Genomic DNA, 16,100 nt, shown 5'->3' on the forward strand with positions numbered 1-16,100 from the left:
TATCCGCCTCGACAGCGAGTTTTCGTGGCTCAGTCAGTTTGCTGTCGAGGAGGTGTTGCCGGAGTTCGATGAAGCAGTTATTGGATAGATGTTCCCACAGAATGAGGTCGACCAACTGCTGGTAGGTGGTGACCTGACAGCCCCGAGTCCACCCCTCGAAGGCTCTGCTGTAATAGTTCACGTACTCCACCCACGTGGTACCGGGGATTTTTTTGCAGTCTCGGAATCGCTGCCGGTACATCTCGGGGGTGAGTCCGTAGCGAGTGAGGAGGGCGGTCTTCATGTGCTCGTACGAGGTCATCTCGGCGTCGGGGAGCTCTAGCAGGGCGTCTCTCCCTTCGTTGATAAACTTCCCCCACAGGCCGGCGCCCCAGTCCTTGAGGGGTACTCGATGGGCGGTCATGGCGACCTCGTAGGCTTTGAACCACTGTTGGATGTCGTCGTTCTTATAGTACTCTTTGACGACATCCTTAGGTATGTGCACCTTGGTGTCCCCCGGGGGAGGTGAGGTCTTCCCCCCGGAGCGATCAGTCTCGTTTGCCTTGGCTTTAAATTCCATTTCTTTGAGGACGCGCTCGTGCTCGAGCAGGAGTTTCTTCTCCTCGAGGTCTCTTTGTCTTCGCTTTTCTTCTAGGTCTCCTTCTAGCCGTAGCTGCTCGAGGGCTAACTTCCTTTCTGCCAGTTGGATCTCTCCTTCTTGTCTGAGTCGAACGAGCTCCAATTCGTGGAGCCGGTTCTTCTCTCGTTCTCTGGCATCTTCGTGGGAGAGGCCCGTGTCTGGGTTCGCGGGTCTCCCTCCCGCTGGGTTCGTCGCAGCCTCCGTGCCTCCGTTCGGGCCCGGGTTATCTTCCCTCGGGGTGGCGCCTCGCCGGCGTCCACCTAGGCCTGCAGGGCCGATTTAAAGTCTTCTTTAGTACTTAAGCCAGTGGTAGCGATGCCTAAGTCCTTGCAGAATTGCTTTAGCTCCTTGTGACTGTAGTCTTCCATTTTCTCTTTCTGGAATTCTGTGCTCATGGTTGCAGTGGTTTTTTCTTGGTAGTGAGCGAATTACTCTCTGTACGATCTGCGTGGGCTCGGATCCCAGCGCTTGCCACCAATGTTAGAAAGGCGTCCACGGGGGAGGCAGAAGATGTCTGACTGACCACCCCTAGGGCCACCTCTCCGTCGAGGAGTAGCCGAGCGTTTGCTGAGAGGCCTCCTGAATGAGGGTCCTCTCCTAGGATCGTACCGCAGAGTAATCACAACACTACAGATGGACACCACACAAGAAGTTAAGGTCTCAAGCTTTTATAGGGAATAAACGGTTGCTGGTTCTTGGCAGTATGTACAAGCAGATCGAGGGATCTGGAAAGTCTCGTAAAGGGGGTAAGGTAGCGGGACAGTCTTACTCTGGGCGGAGGAAGGGATACCCTACGCACAGCTCTCAATCCTCGAGCTGGGGGGTTCCGCGATGTTCGGGCCGCGGCAGCGCCAGCAGGCTTGTAAGGTGGTTCAGCGAAGTAGGCCGCGGCAGCGCCAGCAGGCTCTCGGAAGGTTCAGCAAGGTAGGCCGCGGCAGCGCCAGCAGGCTCTCGGAAGGTTCAGCAAGGTAGGCCGCGGCAGCGCCAGCAGGCTCTCGGATGGTTCAGCAAGGTAGGCCGCGCCAGCAGGCTCTCGGAAGGTTCAGCAAGGTAGGCCGCGGCAGCGCCAGCAGGCTCTCGGATGGTTCAGCAAGGTAGGCCGCGGCAGCGCCAGCAGGCTTGTAAGGTGGTTCAGCGAAGTAGGCCGCGGCAGCGCCAGCAGGCTCTCGGAAGGTTCAGCAAGGTAGGCCGCGGCAGCGCCAGCAGGCTCTCGGATGGTTCAGCAAGGTAGGCCGCGGCAGCGCCAGCAGGCTCTCGGGTGATCGTCGGGTTACGGATGAGTTCGTCTGGTGTCGGCCGTGACAGCGTCAGCAGGGCTTCCAGTCCAGGATACAACTGAAGTCTTAATCCAGGGCTGGCCCAGATATAGGTCTGGAGGTCTTTGAAGTCCGGACCCTCGCGCCTGGGGGTCCGAGGGGCCGGGATGATGGTGTCCAGACACCCAGCAGGGGGGTGGAGCAAGCGCTCAGGGAGGCCGGAGGGCGATCGATACCAGGCGTCCGGGGACGGCTGGAGGCCCATCGAAACTCCCCTTCCTCCGAGATCTGTCGAGTGGCTACTCGACCACCTGGGTGGATCTTGGTGCCTCGATGTCGGGGCTTCGCTGGGGCCTGGGCTGGGGCCGAGGCCACGTGGTTGTGACGTGGCGGGTCCAAGATGGAGTCGGGCACGGCCTCGTGCTGAGGCCGTGATGGGCCTACGCTGGGGTCAGGCCTGCGCTGGTGGACCGGGATGGTAGCCGGCCCTGTGGGGTTGGGGCGTGCAGGATCGGGCCGAAGGGGCCGCCCGAGGTCTGGTGGAGGGCGGATATCGTCCTGGGCCCGCCAGGCGGGAGGGGTAGGACCACGCCATGAGGCCGGGTCCAACACTAGCCGGTTCTATTTTGCCAGAGTTGCGGTTCCAGCACTACATGAAGATGTGCTGGAGGCGATTGGGGCAGCTTTGCAGAAGAGTGCTGTTCTCACTATACATCTGACAACAGACATGTGGACCAGTGGCGCAGGCGCTGATTACATGTGCATCACTGCACACTGGGTCTCTTTTTCAGGTGTTAAAGCAAAGCTAAACGCAGGTGTTGACCCAGACCAAGTTTTTAAAGCTGCTCGGAAACATGCAACACTAGCCATGTTTGGCTTGGAGAAAAGTCACACAGCACAAAACATTTTGGACGAGTTTAACAAAAAGGTCTTTCACTGGCTGTCCCCCAAAAAACGCCGGATTGGTTATGTTTCCACGGATAATGGCGCCAATGTAGTTAAGGCCATGGCGCTGGGTGACTATTTCAGAGTGCCGTGTTTGGCGCACTGTATCAACCTGGTAGTTCAAAAATTCTTGAGTGATAGAGACAGTACAGCGTTCGAGGTAATGGCCACCTGCCGCAAAATGTGCAACCATTTCAGCCATTCTTTTAAGGCCCGGAAGCATCTGAGGAGGCTGCTACTTGAACGTCGAATGCCAGTGAAAGCACTCATCCAGGAGGTGGCAACACGTTGGAACTCAACCTTCTACATGCTTGAGCGTCTGTATGAGCAGTATACGGTACTCGATCACTATTTCTTAACAGAGGGTACAGCTCAGATGGACCTGCGGATGGGTGCGGCGCAATGGGACATAGTTAAAAGCCTGACAGACATGCTTCGTCCTTTTGAGTTCTTCACGCGTGCAGTCAGCCAGGAGGACTGTAATTTGGGAAAAGCTATCCCATTGTTGTGCATGCTGGAGCACCAACTGAAGGCGGTGTCTTCTGAGTTTGAAAAAGATGCCCAAAAAAAAGATCCTTTTTTTTTGTCGGAGAAATTATTAGAGCGCCTACGTGGTGATGAACGTCTTAAAAAGATCAACTCAGAACAGCATTACATTTGTGCTACTATTCTGGATCCACGCTACAAAAAGGCACTGGCAGGCCAAGCATTCTTTCCTTTTGCTGATGAAGATGTTAAAAAGTACAAACGTTGGCTAGCCTGGTCAGCCAAGAGGTTTGAAAAAGAACGGCAGGATATTGAAGGAGAAGAAGGCAGTACATCAGCATCAGCAGGCCATCCCCAGTCAAACAAATCCACTTCTGCCCCTGTGGCTGTGACACAAGTGACCTCTCAGCCGTTAAAGACACCGGCAACCGGATCATCTGCACCAGACACAACAGTAACAGTGGCTGCTGTAGAGGATTGGCTAACTTTGCTTGGGTATGGTTCTCGAAAAAATGTCACAGGCACAGCAAAAAGTAAGCAAAGTGGAGGAACCGCTGAGGACCTTGAGTCGATGGTGCAGGACTATCTGAATGACTCAACAGAGGTCTTTCTTAATGATGAGCCATTGCAGTATTGGCATGGGAAAAAACAATTGTGGCCACAGCTCTCCAACCTGGCTATAAACTATTTGTCTTGCCCACTCGCAAGTGTGTCTTCTGAACGGGTTTTCAGTGCTGCTGGTGGCATTGTAACTCCCAAACGGAGCCGCCTCTCGCCCAAAAATGTGGAGCGGCTGACAATGATCAAGATGAATCAGCACCTCATACCACTAGATTACAAAGTACGAGAAAGCACGCCGCATGAAGACCAGGAGGACGGCAACGTAGATGAGGGGATTTGTTCTCTGTTCGGTCACACTGACCTCATCCTGCCTGAATTCGCAGAGTATGATGACGAAATCTTCTTCTTATTCCCTGAGCCCTGAAAATGAGACAATGAATCAATAACTTTCTTTTTCGTCCTTATTCACTTTTATTCCTGTGTGTCTGTCTTTCTTTGTTTTGCACAGTTAATTTAATTCAAACTTTAATCACCTAATCCCAAAAACAAGCCCATCAGCAGAACTGTCTTCACTTGTTTGCTTATTGATTTGAAGGTGCCGCAGTCTACATTCCTCAGGTTCACAAGTTCTGAAGAACATGCTCCTCTATCCTCCTCCTCCAGACTCCTATTTCCCTCAAAGCAGAGGGCTGGAATACGCCCAATGAAGAAAGACTCAGCACTTTTGGAGGTGTTCTACTTCTTTGCGGGTGAGTTGACGGCTCTGGGCCCATTGCTGTGAAGCTCTAATAACGGATAAAAGTGTTTTGGACCAAATATGACACGGAAATTTCTTGCCGTTTTTGCTGACTTGCTTGCCTTTGAGGTGCTCTTTGGCGGGGTTCCGGGTGTTTGTGGGTGAGTTTTGGGATCTGGGAGCACTGCTGCGACAGTCTAATCTTGATTGCATTTGCTTTTCAGGAAATCCGTGGTGGAAAACAGGAGTTATGATGATGACCTAGCTGCACAGCGCGTTTGGACCGACGGCCGAGAGATATTGTAAGTATGAGATTTTGCTTTTTGGCTGTTTGGGGGTGTTGTCGTGTGCTTTTTGGCGGGTGGGTTGGCGGGTCTCTTGGGGCATTCCTGTGAAGGTCTAATAACGGATAGAAGTGTCTAGGACAAAATCCATGCAGATTTTTTTTTGCTATTTCTTCTGACATCTTGCTCAATGTAGCGTTTCCGGGGACCTGTTTGAGGGGCTTCCTGGTGTTTGTTGGTGGGTTTTGGTGTCTCTGTCGGAGCACTGCTGCGACAGTCTAAACTTGATTGCATTTGCTTTTCAGGAAATCCGTGGTGGAAAACAGGAGTTATGATGATGACCTAGCTGCACAGCGCGTTTGGACCGAAGGCCGAGAGATATTGTAAGTATGAGATTTTGCTTTTTGGCTGTTTGGGGGTGTTGTCGTGTGCTTTTTGGCGGGTGGGTTGGCGGGTCTCTTGGGGCATTCCTGTGAAGTTCTAATAACGGATAGAAGTGTTTAGGACAAAATCCATAAGGAAAAACCTTTCGGCACTTTTTGTAACTTAGGGTTCGTTAGGGTTAGCTAACTATTATTTTGGCCATACTTATTTATCCTTAAAAAGGTGACTCAGACAGAGTACGCAATTTCAACAATATTGTACTGTCTTAGGGAAATCAAAATGTGACTTTTTGCACCACACAGCGTACATACCTTATATTTATTTATCAGTGGTATTGTAATAGCACTTCCTGTTTTACGTTCAATAATTACAGGCCGGGTTTCAGTCAACATCCGCCAGGCAGGCAGTGGACAGGGTGTCTTCTGTCAGTGGTCACCAACATTGATGGACGAAGCATCATCTGGAATGGAGGAGTGCTGCTAATAAGAGGAATTGTTTGCTGCATGCAACTTACTTACCAAATTCAACAGGACAACTCCAACAACATACAGAATACAGATACAGTATCCATTGTTTTCTTCTATGAGTGTGACTGCATGTGGTTAGCTTTAGTTTGTACCCAAAGATTTCTTTATCTTCAATTATTGTTTGTCCATGCTGTGCTTTTTTTTTCTTCTCTCAACAAAACCTACCCAAAAAGAAACCCCCATTCCCATCCATTTTCCAAACCCTAACCCTCTTCCCCCGGGCTGTGTGGTTTTGCTTGATGACTGACTAAATGACATCAATAATTCCACACACTTGCTGGGGAGGATAAGGTCATAGCAACAGGCTGGTGAAGGAATACGAGGATATATCCAAGCCTTACTCAGCTTCAGTACTATTTCTTGTAGTAGTAGGAGCCAATGTCAAATAAATTCAACGCAAGTACTAGTTATACTTGCAATACTTTACCATTTGTTAGGCTACATTGTGGCACTGTTCTAGTGTACTGTCACCTGCTATATTCTCGATCGTGCCGTAACCGTTGTAATGCTACAGTAAGGACAAACCAGGTTTCGTTTTATTTTTTTCCATAGGCATGCAACTGCCACTGTGTCACACCACTAGTACCACCGCAATGAGGAAATTTCATCCGCCCAGGATTGCCAACCTTAATCCCCATTTCACGTGGAGCCAGCCCTGGGCCTAGCCCTAATTTCTAACACAAATTACAGGTAAGATAAGCGTTTGGTGGGAGGTAGTATAATGGAGTATTAGGACTAGACGAGAGATTGACGGTAGTACTACTAAAGTCCAAGGACTCTTCAGGAAAACAAACTTACTGTTACACCCCCACCCACCAGACTGAAAAGCAGTAAAAAACAGGTATGGTCAGATAAAGTTTAAAAAAGTTTATTTATGTAGCCCTAACAAAATAATCTCCCTCAAGACCCTCCCTAACCCCAACGATTGTCTTTGAAAAGTGCCAAAAAGCACCCAACTCCCAAATCCCACCCCCCAAAAGTCTCTAAAAAAAGGGCAAGGGACACTCCACTACTGGAGGGTGCTGGTGAATTTTGCGGCCAGGGCATCATACTCCTTGCGGAGGGTGGCATGCTCGAAGCGGAGGCCCTCCACCAAGTTCTTGTACCTATGGACCTCCTGCTCCAGGTAGGACATTCTCACTCCTAGGCGGCGCTGGCGTGCCTTGCAGCTCCTGTGGGGGGCAGCTGGTCTTTTTGCTGCTTGGCGGTGGCGGTTGGCTTTGTTAGCCCGGCTCCGTACCGCTGGAGCACTGCGCTGGCTGGCAGCCCGTAGGTTCACGGAGGAGGATGCAGCTGTCCCAGTCGAGGATGTTGTGGTTGCACCGGTCGACTGCGTGTCCTCCGACTCCTCCAGGGCCACCAGCCGCCGATATTCCGCGACAGTGGCATCCAGCCTCCGTTGCCGGGCCATTCGAGCCTGCTCCCTCCGTGATGTCGATTTGGAAGGAGCAACTATATGAAGAAAGAAAGACATAGTCTGTAACCATTGCTCCTTAACATTAATAACACAAAGTGATTGAGCCGAAAGTTGTGTCACAGTACAAGTAGCAAATTGAAAGCACAGTACATAACTATTGAGGACAGTATCTATCTAACCTCCCACTTCTGCATCCTTGCTCTAACATTAGTGGTAGTTTAATGAACAAATTCTACGACCACTATGGACTTCCATTACAGTCGACTATGACAGTACACCAGTTTTATTCTTCTTCTTCTCTCTTGTTTCGGAAAATTGGTACGTTATCTTATGCAAGCCGGCAGAATGCCAGCGCAGTGAACTTGCACCCGAGAAAAACAGACGCACACCATGATGAGTGAGACAGACTTGCGTTACTGTACCGGTCCAGTACATGCAGGTGGTGAAGCTATTACTTTTCTATTACGGGTGGCACTGAGAATACTCTGTTACAAGGGCTACTGCTTAATTAATTTACCTTTCACCCTACAGTGCAAATAAGTACTAGAAAAGGAAAATGAAGAAGCTAAATAATTAGATTATCTATCACTTCACATGGGATGTATTTGATGACATATGGGATGACTTTAGGTGCTTTGCTTATTATTGAGTGAACAGTGATACACCCACACATGAATGACGTACTACTACTAAAACTAAAGTTATTAAGAGAGGTACGGAGTGTCCACCGTAATAACCGGATATATGCTGTGCTTGCAGTTGCAATACAAACTATTGCTACTATTCATGGTAGTATTGGACAAATTTACAATTTCTTTTCCTTGCCTTCCCTACACTGGAACGGACGTGCGGGTGCGGTGTTACATGCTCTTCAAGGTAACACTTAGTTCATCCAGTGACCATCTACTCTCTCTAGATACACATGTGCTATCTAAGAGTCAGATAATACCATGCTCCAGGCATCCATCCATTCAAATTATATGCACACATACAGTTTATGTTTCACCCACCCAGGCTGTTGTCCTTCCACCCATCCTTGCTTCATCATTGACCCAGCCATGCACCATACCATATTCTTTCCTTCCCAGCCACCTCGGGGGCCAAGCAAACACATATCATTCTTCTTTGCCAGCCATCATAAAATTTCTCATCCTTCCACACTTACTTACACCCTTCTTTCGCTTTTCGAATATATTGCTTACCTGTGCCCGCCACCACCGTGTCAACCCTCACAGGCACATTGGTGTTGTCCAGCACTCGCACCGCCTCCTCCCCAGAAGAGTTGTCCTCCTCATCCACCACCTCCGCGCTGGCCCCGCCACCAGATGTTCCACCTACAAAGTAAATTTTTAGAATGTTAGAATACACCACTCACTACTGTATAATATTTGGTCGAGGAGGAATAAAGAAAGTTTAAAAAAACGAAATACAATGTAATAATTTGTAACTGTATACTCTACAGTAAAAATGTCCCTTTTTTCAGGGAAGGCTGTTGTCTTGCTGCACTTTTTGTCACAACTGATGAATACTTGCTTTTTATTTTTAACACACAACACTTTTTCTCCTAACAGAAGCTTGACTTCTAAGAACACGATCAGGGTCAAGCTCAAGTTCAAACCAGGTGAGAGCTCAGCTCGACCACAAGAAATGTGTCCAATTAATCGTTAGCACTAAGCACTTTTCCATTTTCAGTTAAAAGTTTACTTTTATGACAAAGTTGATTTTAATAAATGTGTTTAGTTTTAATAAAGCTTTTAAACTTAAATAGACTCTGTGGTTTTTGGTCCTCCAGACTAGAGTGGATGAGCTAAAGGTTTTGGAATTTTTGCAAGCATGAGTGCCTCTGACACTTCTTGACTGTGACTCCGTACTCTTGCCCTGCGTAGGATAATCTAATGATCATTGGGGATCAATTATCGGTGACTTAGGGAGCTAAATGACTCTGCCACACTATCTAGTCAGTAAGGAGATTGGGGGTTCTTCAAAGTCTGATATCACTGAGGTATGTGGAAAGAAAGTCTACCTGCGCCTATTATAATTGATAAACAATGCACTATTTAGTGTTCATAGTTCGGTTTGTGCAGATTTGTCCCTGCAACAGTGGTAGAATGGATTGTCCTTCTATCCAAAACAAAAGTAAAGTAGTATCTTATTCTTTCTTGGTGGTCATTCACCTTTTTATTGTTGGCAATTGTCAAAGCATAAACATTTAGAAGACTTGAAAAGACATTATGGACAATCCCAGAGGACTGCACTCAGTGCATAGAGCTATTGCTGACTAGAATGGGAGTCCAATGGAATTGCCAAATGTGCAATCTTAGTTAGCTACACAGACAGACTAATAAGAATAATCTAGTAATACCACAGGAAGTCATAGTCGAGGCAGGATAAGAATTTAGATCCAGTCTACAAGAAGATCAAAGACGATTTAGAAAAAATCGAATGAGGAACGCTAGGAAAAAATAGGTACTCTTTATTAAAATTAAAACTTACTGGGGCCAGCAAAGGAGCCCTTGCCTGCCCGATCCTGGCCTGCATCCTCCTGAACAGCACCCTCCTCCTGTGTCCTCTTGCCCTTGGGGGGAGCCGATGTACAACATGAAAGAAAGACCAGAAAACATGGATGAGATTTGTCAACCAAATCAAACATTTCAAAAGAACTATAACAAAATATTTTTGAGAAATAGCAAATAGATAGACAACTATTCCACGGGATATATTGACCTATCTCATGTGGTATACTACGTTATTCGTATTGCCTGATTTGCGGACCGTTGACTTTCAAAGTTCCTATGTAACTCAATAAACAGACTACTAAAAAGGTTTGCCTAGGCCTGGCAGGCAGCAGTCCGCAGCACGCAAAGTGACAAACAAAGTCCATCCTGCTTGCAGATCAGTGAATACTCAAACTATCAATCCACCGACCACCACCACTATTTCTTCTTATAGCCATGTGTCTAAAGGAAGGACTGGACTTCAGTCTGTTGGGGCTGATTTAGAAGTCCCTTGCGGCTCATTTTCCTCCATTGTTGCGTGACTTTTGTGACGCAGCGGCAGAACAAAAGAGTCGCCATGGTGCGACGTATATATTAAAAAAAACGCATATGGGAGATGCATCACGTTGTAAAGCCCTGCGCCATCAGGGGGCGTTCCGGCGCAAGGGAGGGCGTTCCTGCGCAGGAACGAATCCTAAAAGTGGGTGAGGGAAATCTACAAGATGTCAATCAGTCGCTTTTAGGACAATGATGCGTGACTCAAACCCTGCGCCTGCTTGAAGCCGACGTACGGCTTGATGCAGCATTGGGGAGATAGGGCACCCCAGAGCATTGCTGGAGCTGCGCCATCGTTGGCACGCAACTCCAGCAATGCGCCGCCTTTACGGCACAGATGCGTAAGGCTTCTGTGACGTTTTGGGCCAATGGGTGGTGGTGGCATGGCGCACAATTACTGCTGCATCCCTGCTACTTTGCAGGGATGCGCCGGTAATTGAAAATATGACCCTTAGTGTCTAGCATTACGCAGTTCTTATCTTTACACTACACTCATACATAATTTCTCAGGCCAATGAAATGAACACAAAATACAAAACAAATAAGCATAGTAGCAAGCAAGGCTACTGAGAAGGAGAGCAGTGCACCTGAAATGCATAGAAGATTTTGAAATATAATTTACCTACAATGTAATCGGCAGCATTATTGCTCTTGGTAAAGAACAAAGATTTGCAAATAACAGAGCCGGATAAAACAGAGTAGTGATGAATAGCTACTACTACTCACCAAGCCCGGGGACCTCTACGTCGAGCGCGTCCAGCAAGTCCCGTTCCCGGTCCATGACATCCGTCCAGCGGTGGGTGGCCTGGTTATAGGTGCGCCGGACCCCAGAGAGCTTAAACATGGCCCGGCACACCTTCTCCCACCGCTTCCGGCGCTCCCGGATGCCATAGCCGGTTGCGATCTTGCCGCCTCCCAGGATGGTCTTGGGGAGGCGGCGCTGGACGTAGAAGATTAGTGCGGCCACCTCCTCCGCGCTAAAGATCTCCCGTGGCACCACTTGCTCCCCCCTCAAACGCCCGCACGGGAGCCGGGCACGGGGTGCGGGACCCTTCCCCTTCTCAGGGTGCTTCCCGGCTCCCTTTACCATGGTCTGGGCAGAAATAAAGTTAAATGATAAAGAAGAAATAGAATAGTGAAGAAGAAAAGAAAAGAGTTTAAAAAAGTAGTTTAAAATTAACTAAAAGTAGCAGAAAACACAAAAATATAGAGCTAGAAAAATAGAGGGATAGATAATAAGTAAAATAGATCAAATAAACTTCAAACAAGCAAAGGATGGCAGAGATTCAGAGAGGATACAGAAAGCATGCCCAGAACCATAGCAATGAATGAGAAACAAGATGGCCGCGCCCATTCACGACCGCGTGGGTAAGTTCGCACGAGATTTTCCTCGCGATCACGTGCGAAATTGTACTAGCGAGCAGCACACTTTGCGAGATTACACATAGCGGCCAGAAACGGAATTACGTCACACAAACAAGAAGGCCGCGCCCGTGTACGACCGCGTGGGTAAGTTCGCAAACGTATCACTACAAGCGCCTTGCGAACATGCAAAAAATCACGCGAACATACACGCCGCAAACAAAAAATTAATGTATTCGCACGCATTCGCGGCTTCCGAAATCGATCTCGCACGGATTCGCGCCCCGCGAATAGCGCGAAATTGCAGAAAAACGATTTTTGCTAAACTGAAAGCAATCACCAGGTGCAAAAGTTCAAACTTAACATTAGTAACCATTCACTCTAGTGCTTCCTGAGGGGCCCCTCCAGAGTTCAGTTGCCTATTTGCAACTATTGTATGACCCTGCTATGACCCAAACAGCAGGCTCATAGAATAGCTACAAGTAGACCATAAAGGTCCTGTGAAAAAAAATAGCACTGCAACAGAAAGCAAATTACAGATAAGGAAGGAAGCAGGTGCCAGCCAGACTGAAAGTTTCAAAATTACTGACACATTAATCACCCCCAAATTAATTCATGGCATTGAAGAAGGGCAGGTGTGCTTGCTTTCACTGCAACAGAAAGCAAATTACAGATAAGGAAGGAAGCAGGTGCCAGCCAGACTGGAAGTTTCAAAATTACTGACACATTAATCAACACCAAATTAATTCATGGCAGTTGAAGCAGGGCAGGTGTGGTTGCTTTTTTTCACCCCCATAATATACAGTGATAAACAAACCTAATGGGTGGCAGTGAGGATGTACCAGAGGGTGGCATGGGTGTACCAGAGGGTGGCAGTGGTGAAACAGAGGGTGCTGTGAACCTGTGATGATAAACCAGACGTAGAAACAACATAGTCGCGGCCGTTGCGAGCCAAAAAGTAAGTTCGCAATTGCGAAAGGGTCCACAAATCCTCACGAACGCGCGCCAACACAAAAAACGTAAAAATCCGCAAATCCGCGAGAGTTCGCGTATTTTTGCGGATTGCGAATCCGTAAATACGCAAATTCGCGTACGCGAGATCCGCTAGATCCGCCCATGCTTAGTTCCCAGTTGAAAGCTTAAAGATTCTTGAATCGGTCATAGTGGAACATTCAATCTATACATGTATATCTAATTACCCATGTTCCTTGGAATACAGGGTTGCCCCTTTGTTTTTATGGTGCTTCCATGTCAAAGCAATATATTACACAGAACAAAATAAATAGCTAAATATAAGATAAATAATAAGCAGCTAAACATGTGGTGCCCAATATTTCATAGAGACATTTCTTTCCAAACAATTCAAGTCTATAATATTGACCTCTGGGAATCCATGACAAAGAAGGATAATGCATTTCAATCACTGAGTCTAGCTAGAAGAGCACGACGAACGAAAGGGTATTTTTAAATTTGATTTATTTAATGGTGTTGGCAGAGTGGTGCTGCTTTTCACTATTTCTGGTTACAAAACGGTCACCAAAATCCAGTCTGCTTATCTGAAATAGATCCTGTGTTGACAGTTTAATTTTTCAGATCACTCTTCCAAACCACACTCTTCTACTAATTTATTTGTTCATTTATTTGGGGAATAAATCCGCCAAGCCATCACAATGTGACGTCTCTCCTAACCCCATACTATGAAGAGTTCAACCAGCACACAAACCTCAATGCTTTGGAACATTCCTTCACACATTACCGCTGACACAACCCACACACACTCAAATCACAGATTCCACAACACATCCTATTACCACATTCACCACAGCTGCAAAACCATTATACAATCCAATATGAATCTGGTAAAGCAAAGTCAGACGAATTGCTTTGCAAACTAACTAACTCAATCTCATCATTCTTCAAATGCTCCACTGTAGAAATTACAAAAAAAGAACCACACCTAAAGTACTGAGGCATATACCGCCAACTGGGCAGCAAAAAAACATTATATTGTTTGTTGCATTTAACAGTTAATCAACCCACCTTTTCTTGCGATCTGATTTTCCTGGGAGATTTCAACCACCACTGGGATCGAAACATGTACACATCCCATCTCAAATCTTTCCTGTTGGACTACAACCTTCTGCAATACTGTATCATTTATCCCATTATAATGGCTGCACCCTGGATGTCAGTTTAATAAACACCACATATAAATATATAACGGACACAAATTGGATTGCCTTCTCTTATGTATTTGTTCCTTTCAAAATTCTAACCCCAACAACAATCTCTCTAAACTAATCCAGAGAGTGAGACAAAAGTATTATCTAGAGTTCAAGAACATACTGACCGCCAGAAATTGTAAAGCCCTCAACTCTAAGCTTTAATGTAATAACAAGGCCTGTAGACACAGTCATGCAAAAATGTCTATTCTGCCTCTGTCCAACCTGCCTCTTCGTGACCTCCTATGTCTTCACCATGTTTTTCATCCCCTGAGCTTCCACTGCTACTATTTGAACTCCCTAAACTTGAGGTTGTGAATCCATACAGCAAATAGAATGCAGATAAAGAGGGGAAGCAGGTTGTACAGAGACAAACCGCCCATGCGCATTTGTGCGTGCCCTTGTTTGTATGCACTGCCGCACTAAACCCAGGCCACCTGGCTTTGCCAATGCTTGTGGAAAGAGCGGTTAGCAGCACGTACGCATCTTCGCTATCAGGTCTAAACATGCAGGGTCCGTACAATAGGAACACAGAGAGAGGGCTGTGACCCACGCTTACCGCTTTGTGATCTGCAGGGGGTCATTCAGTACCGGGTCACGTTCGAACGTGTCCTTGTCAAAGAGTCTCTTCACGGCGTAGCTCGCGAGCTGCTCCATGAGCAGGAAGGTCTCGTTGATGTGCATGAGCATGGAGAAGTAGTGGTCCTCCCCGCGGGAACACACGTGAATGCTCTCAGTCAAGAGAACATTCGTCGTCTTCTCTAGTCTGGAGATTTCATCCCAGGCAATTATCAGTTTTACTGCAGACAGAAGCAGGGGGAAAAAATGACTGATTAGTTTTTAAATCTGAGTTCAGGTCCGTTAATGTATACGCGTTTGAGGACTGCATCTCACTTTACACACACTTCATTTCTCCACTTGCTTCGTGAAATAATTGGACCTTGGCCTCCGCTGATTCTAGGTTAGTGACACGCTGTATTTATGTCGTAGGTCATAAAAGTTGTACACTTTTCTTGGGTGTGCACCCATGTAATTTAAATATTTTCATTCAGAAGTGCACCTGGCACATTAGAGCATGCTGTTGTGAGATCACTTCATTAATTTTGAGTGGCCTTGTAGGTCTGTGCAAAAGTAAGTTTACTAGCCTGCCTGTCTCACGCTCTGCTCTTCAATAAGGATGCACTTAGAGGTCACTCCCTTTGGAGTGCAGTGCCCTACAGGCTCCCCTATTCACACTTCTTTTTTCTCAAGTAGGAGTACTGCAGACGAATTCATATTCAGCAAAATACAGATGGTATATGTAAGAAATTGGAGCATTAGTTGAAGGGGTTGAGAACCCACCTCAAATAATAACCATCATCCATGTCAGGGTGAACTAAGAAGTCACTAAATAAACCTCTGCTAAACCCTATGGTACCATGGCACATAAGCAGTAAGGGGTAAATTAAAGACAACGTCTGAAGTATTTAAGTAGAACTCAAACAGTAATAAAGTTAAAACACAATCAAGAACAATCTTACACCAATTTTGAGAAATACAGTACATTTGAAAAAATATAATGACACAGAAACAACAGACATCCAAATAAGTAGAACTGGAGATATTATTTTTTTAATTTGAATTAGAAATAGCGCCACAAAGCACCCATTGTGGTTATCTTGTCGCACTAAATTGAATCAAAGTCAAAAGTTAAGGGGGTGTTGCGATAATCATCAGGGCAAACAGGGGGATAAGATTGTTAAGAAGTGACACGGATCAGACAGGCAGGTGGCTTGTGGTAGTCCTCTCGATCTATAGTATGTGCTTTACATATGCCGTATATCACGGCCCCAACGAGGATAACCCTGGCCCTCTTTTGAAGTTGGCTGCAGGTCTACTTGAAACCTCGGCTCCAGTGATCCTGGGGGGTGATTTTAATATGGTTTTTGATTATGAAATGGACAGGACCTCTAAGGCGAAATATAATCCTCCTACTAAATCTATTTCAGTCCTGGGATCTATGATGAAAGATTTTAATCTTTTGGATGTCTGGAGATCTAAATATGGTTCTACAAGAGGCTATTCATTTTACAGCAAAAAGTACAAGAACTATTCGAGAATAGACTACTTTCTGGTGGACCAGCATATGCTCACGGACATCTCGTCTATTTCCCATACACCGGTGGGGATTTCAGACCATTCTGTTGTAGAATTCGTTTTTTTATTAAGTTCCGGACCCTCGGATATTAGATGGACACTAGAAAGGACCTTG

At 46.7% G+C, this 16,100-nt stretch overlaps 1 protein-coding gene across 1 annotated transcript in view; it reads right to left on the reverse strand.

Annotated features, from left to right (window-relative positions):
- The window catches only part of TBC1D8B (TBC1 domain family member 8B), a 1,086,956-nt gene that overhangs the window by 673,934 nt on the left and 396,922 nt on the right, over positions 1-16,100 (reverse strand). Inside the window, exon 5 of the mRNA XM_078688663.1 lies at positions 14,409-14,649. Coding sequence (XP_078544789.1) covers positions 14,409-14,649 — 241 coding nt within the window. The remainder of the gene's footprint in view (positions 1-14,408; positions 14,650-16,100) is intronic.

The sequence above is a fragment of the Lissotriton helveticus genome, chromosome 4_1 (genome assembly GCF_964261635.1).
Source record: "Lissotriton helveticus chromosome 4_1, aLisHel1.1, whole genome shotgun sequence".
Taxonomy (NCBI): Eukaryota; Metazoa; Chordata; class Amphibia; order Caudata; family Salamandridae; genus Lissotriton; species Lissotriton helveticus.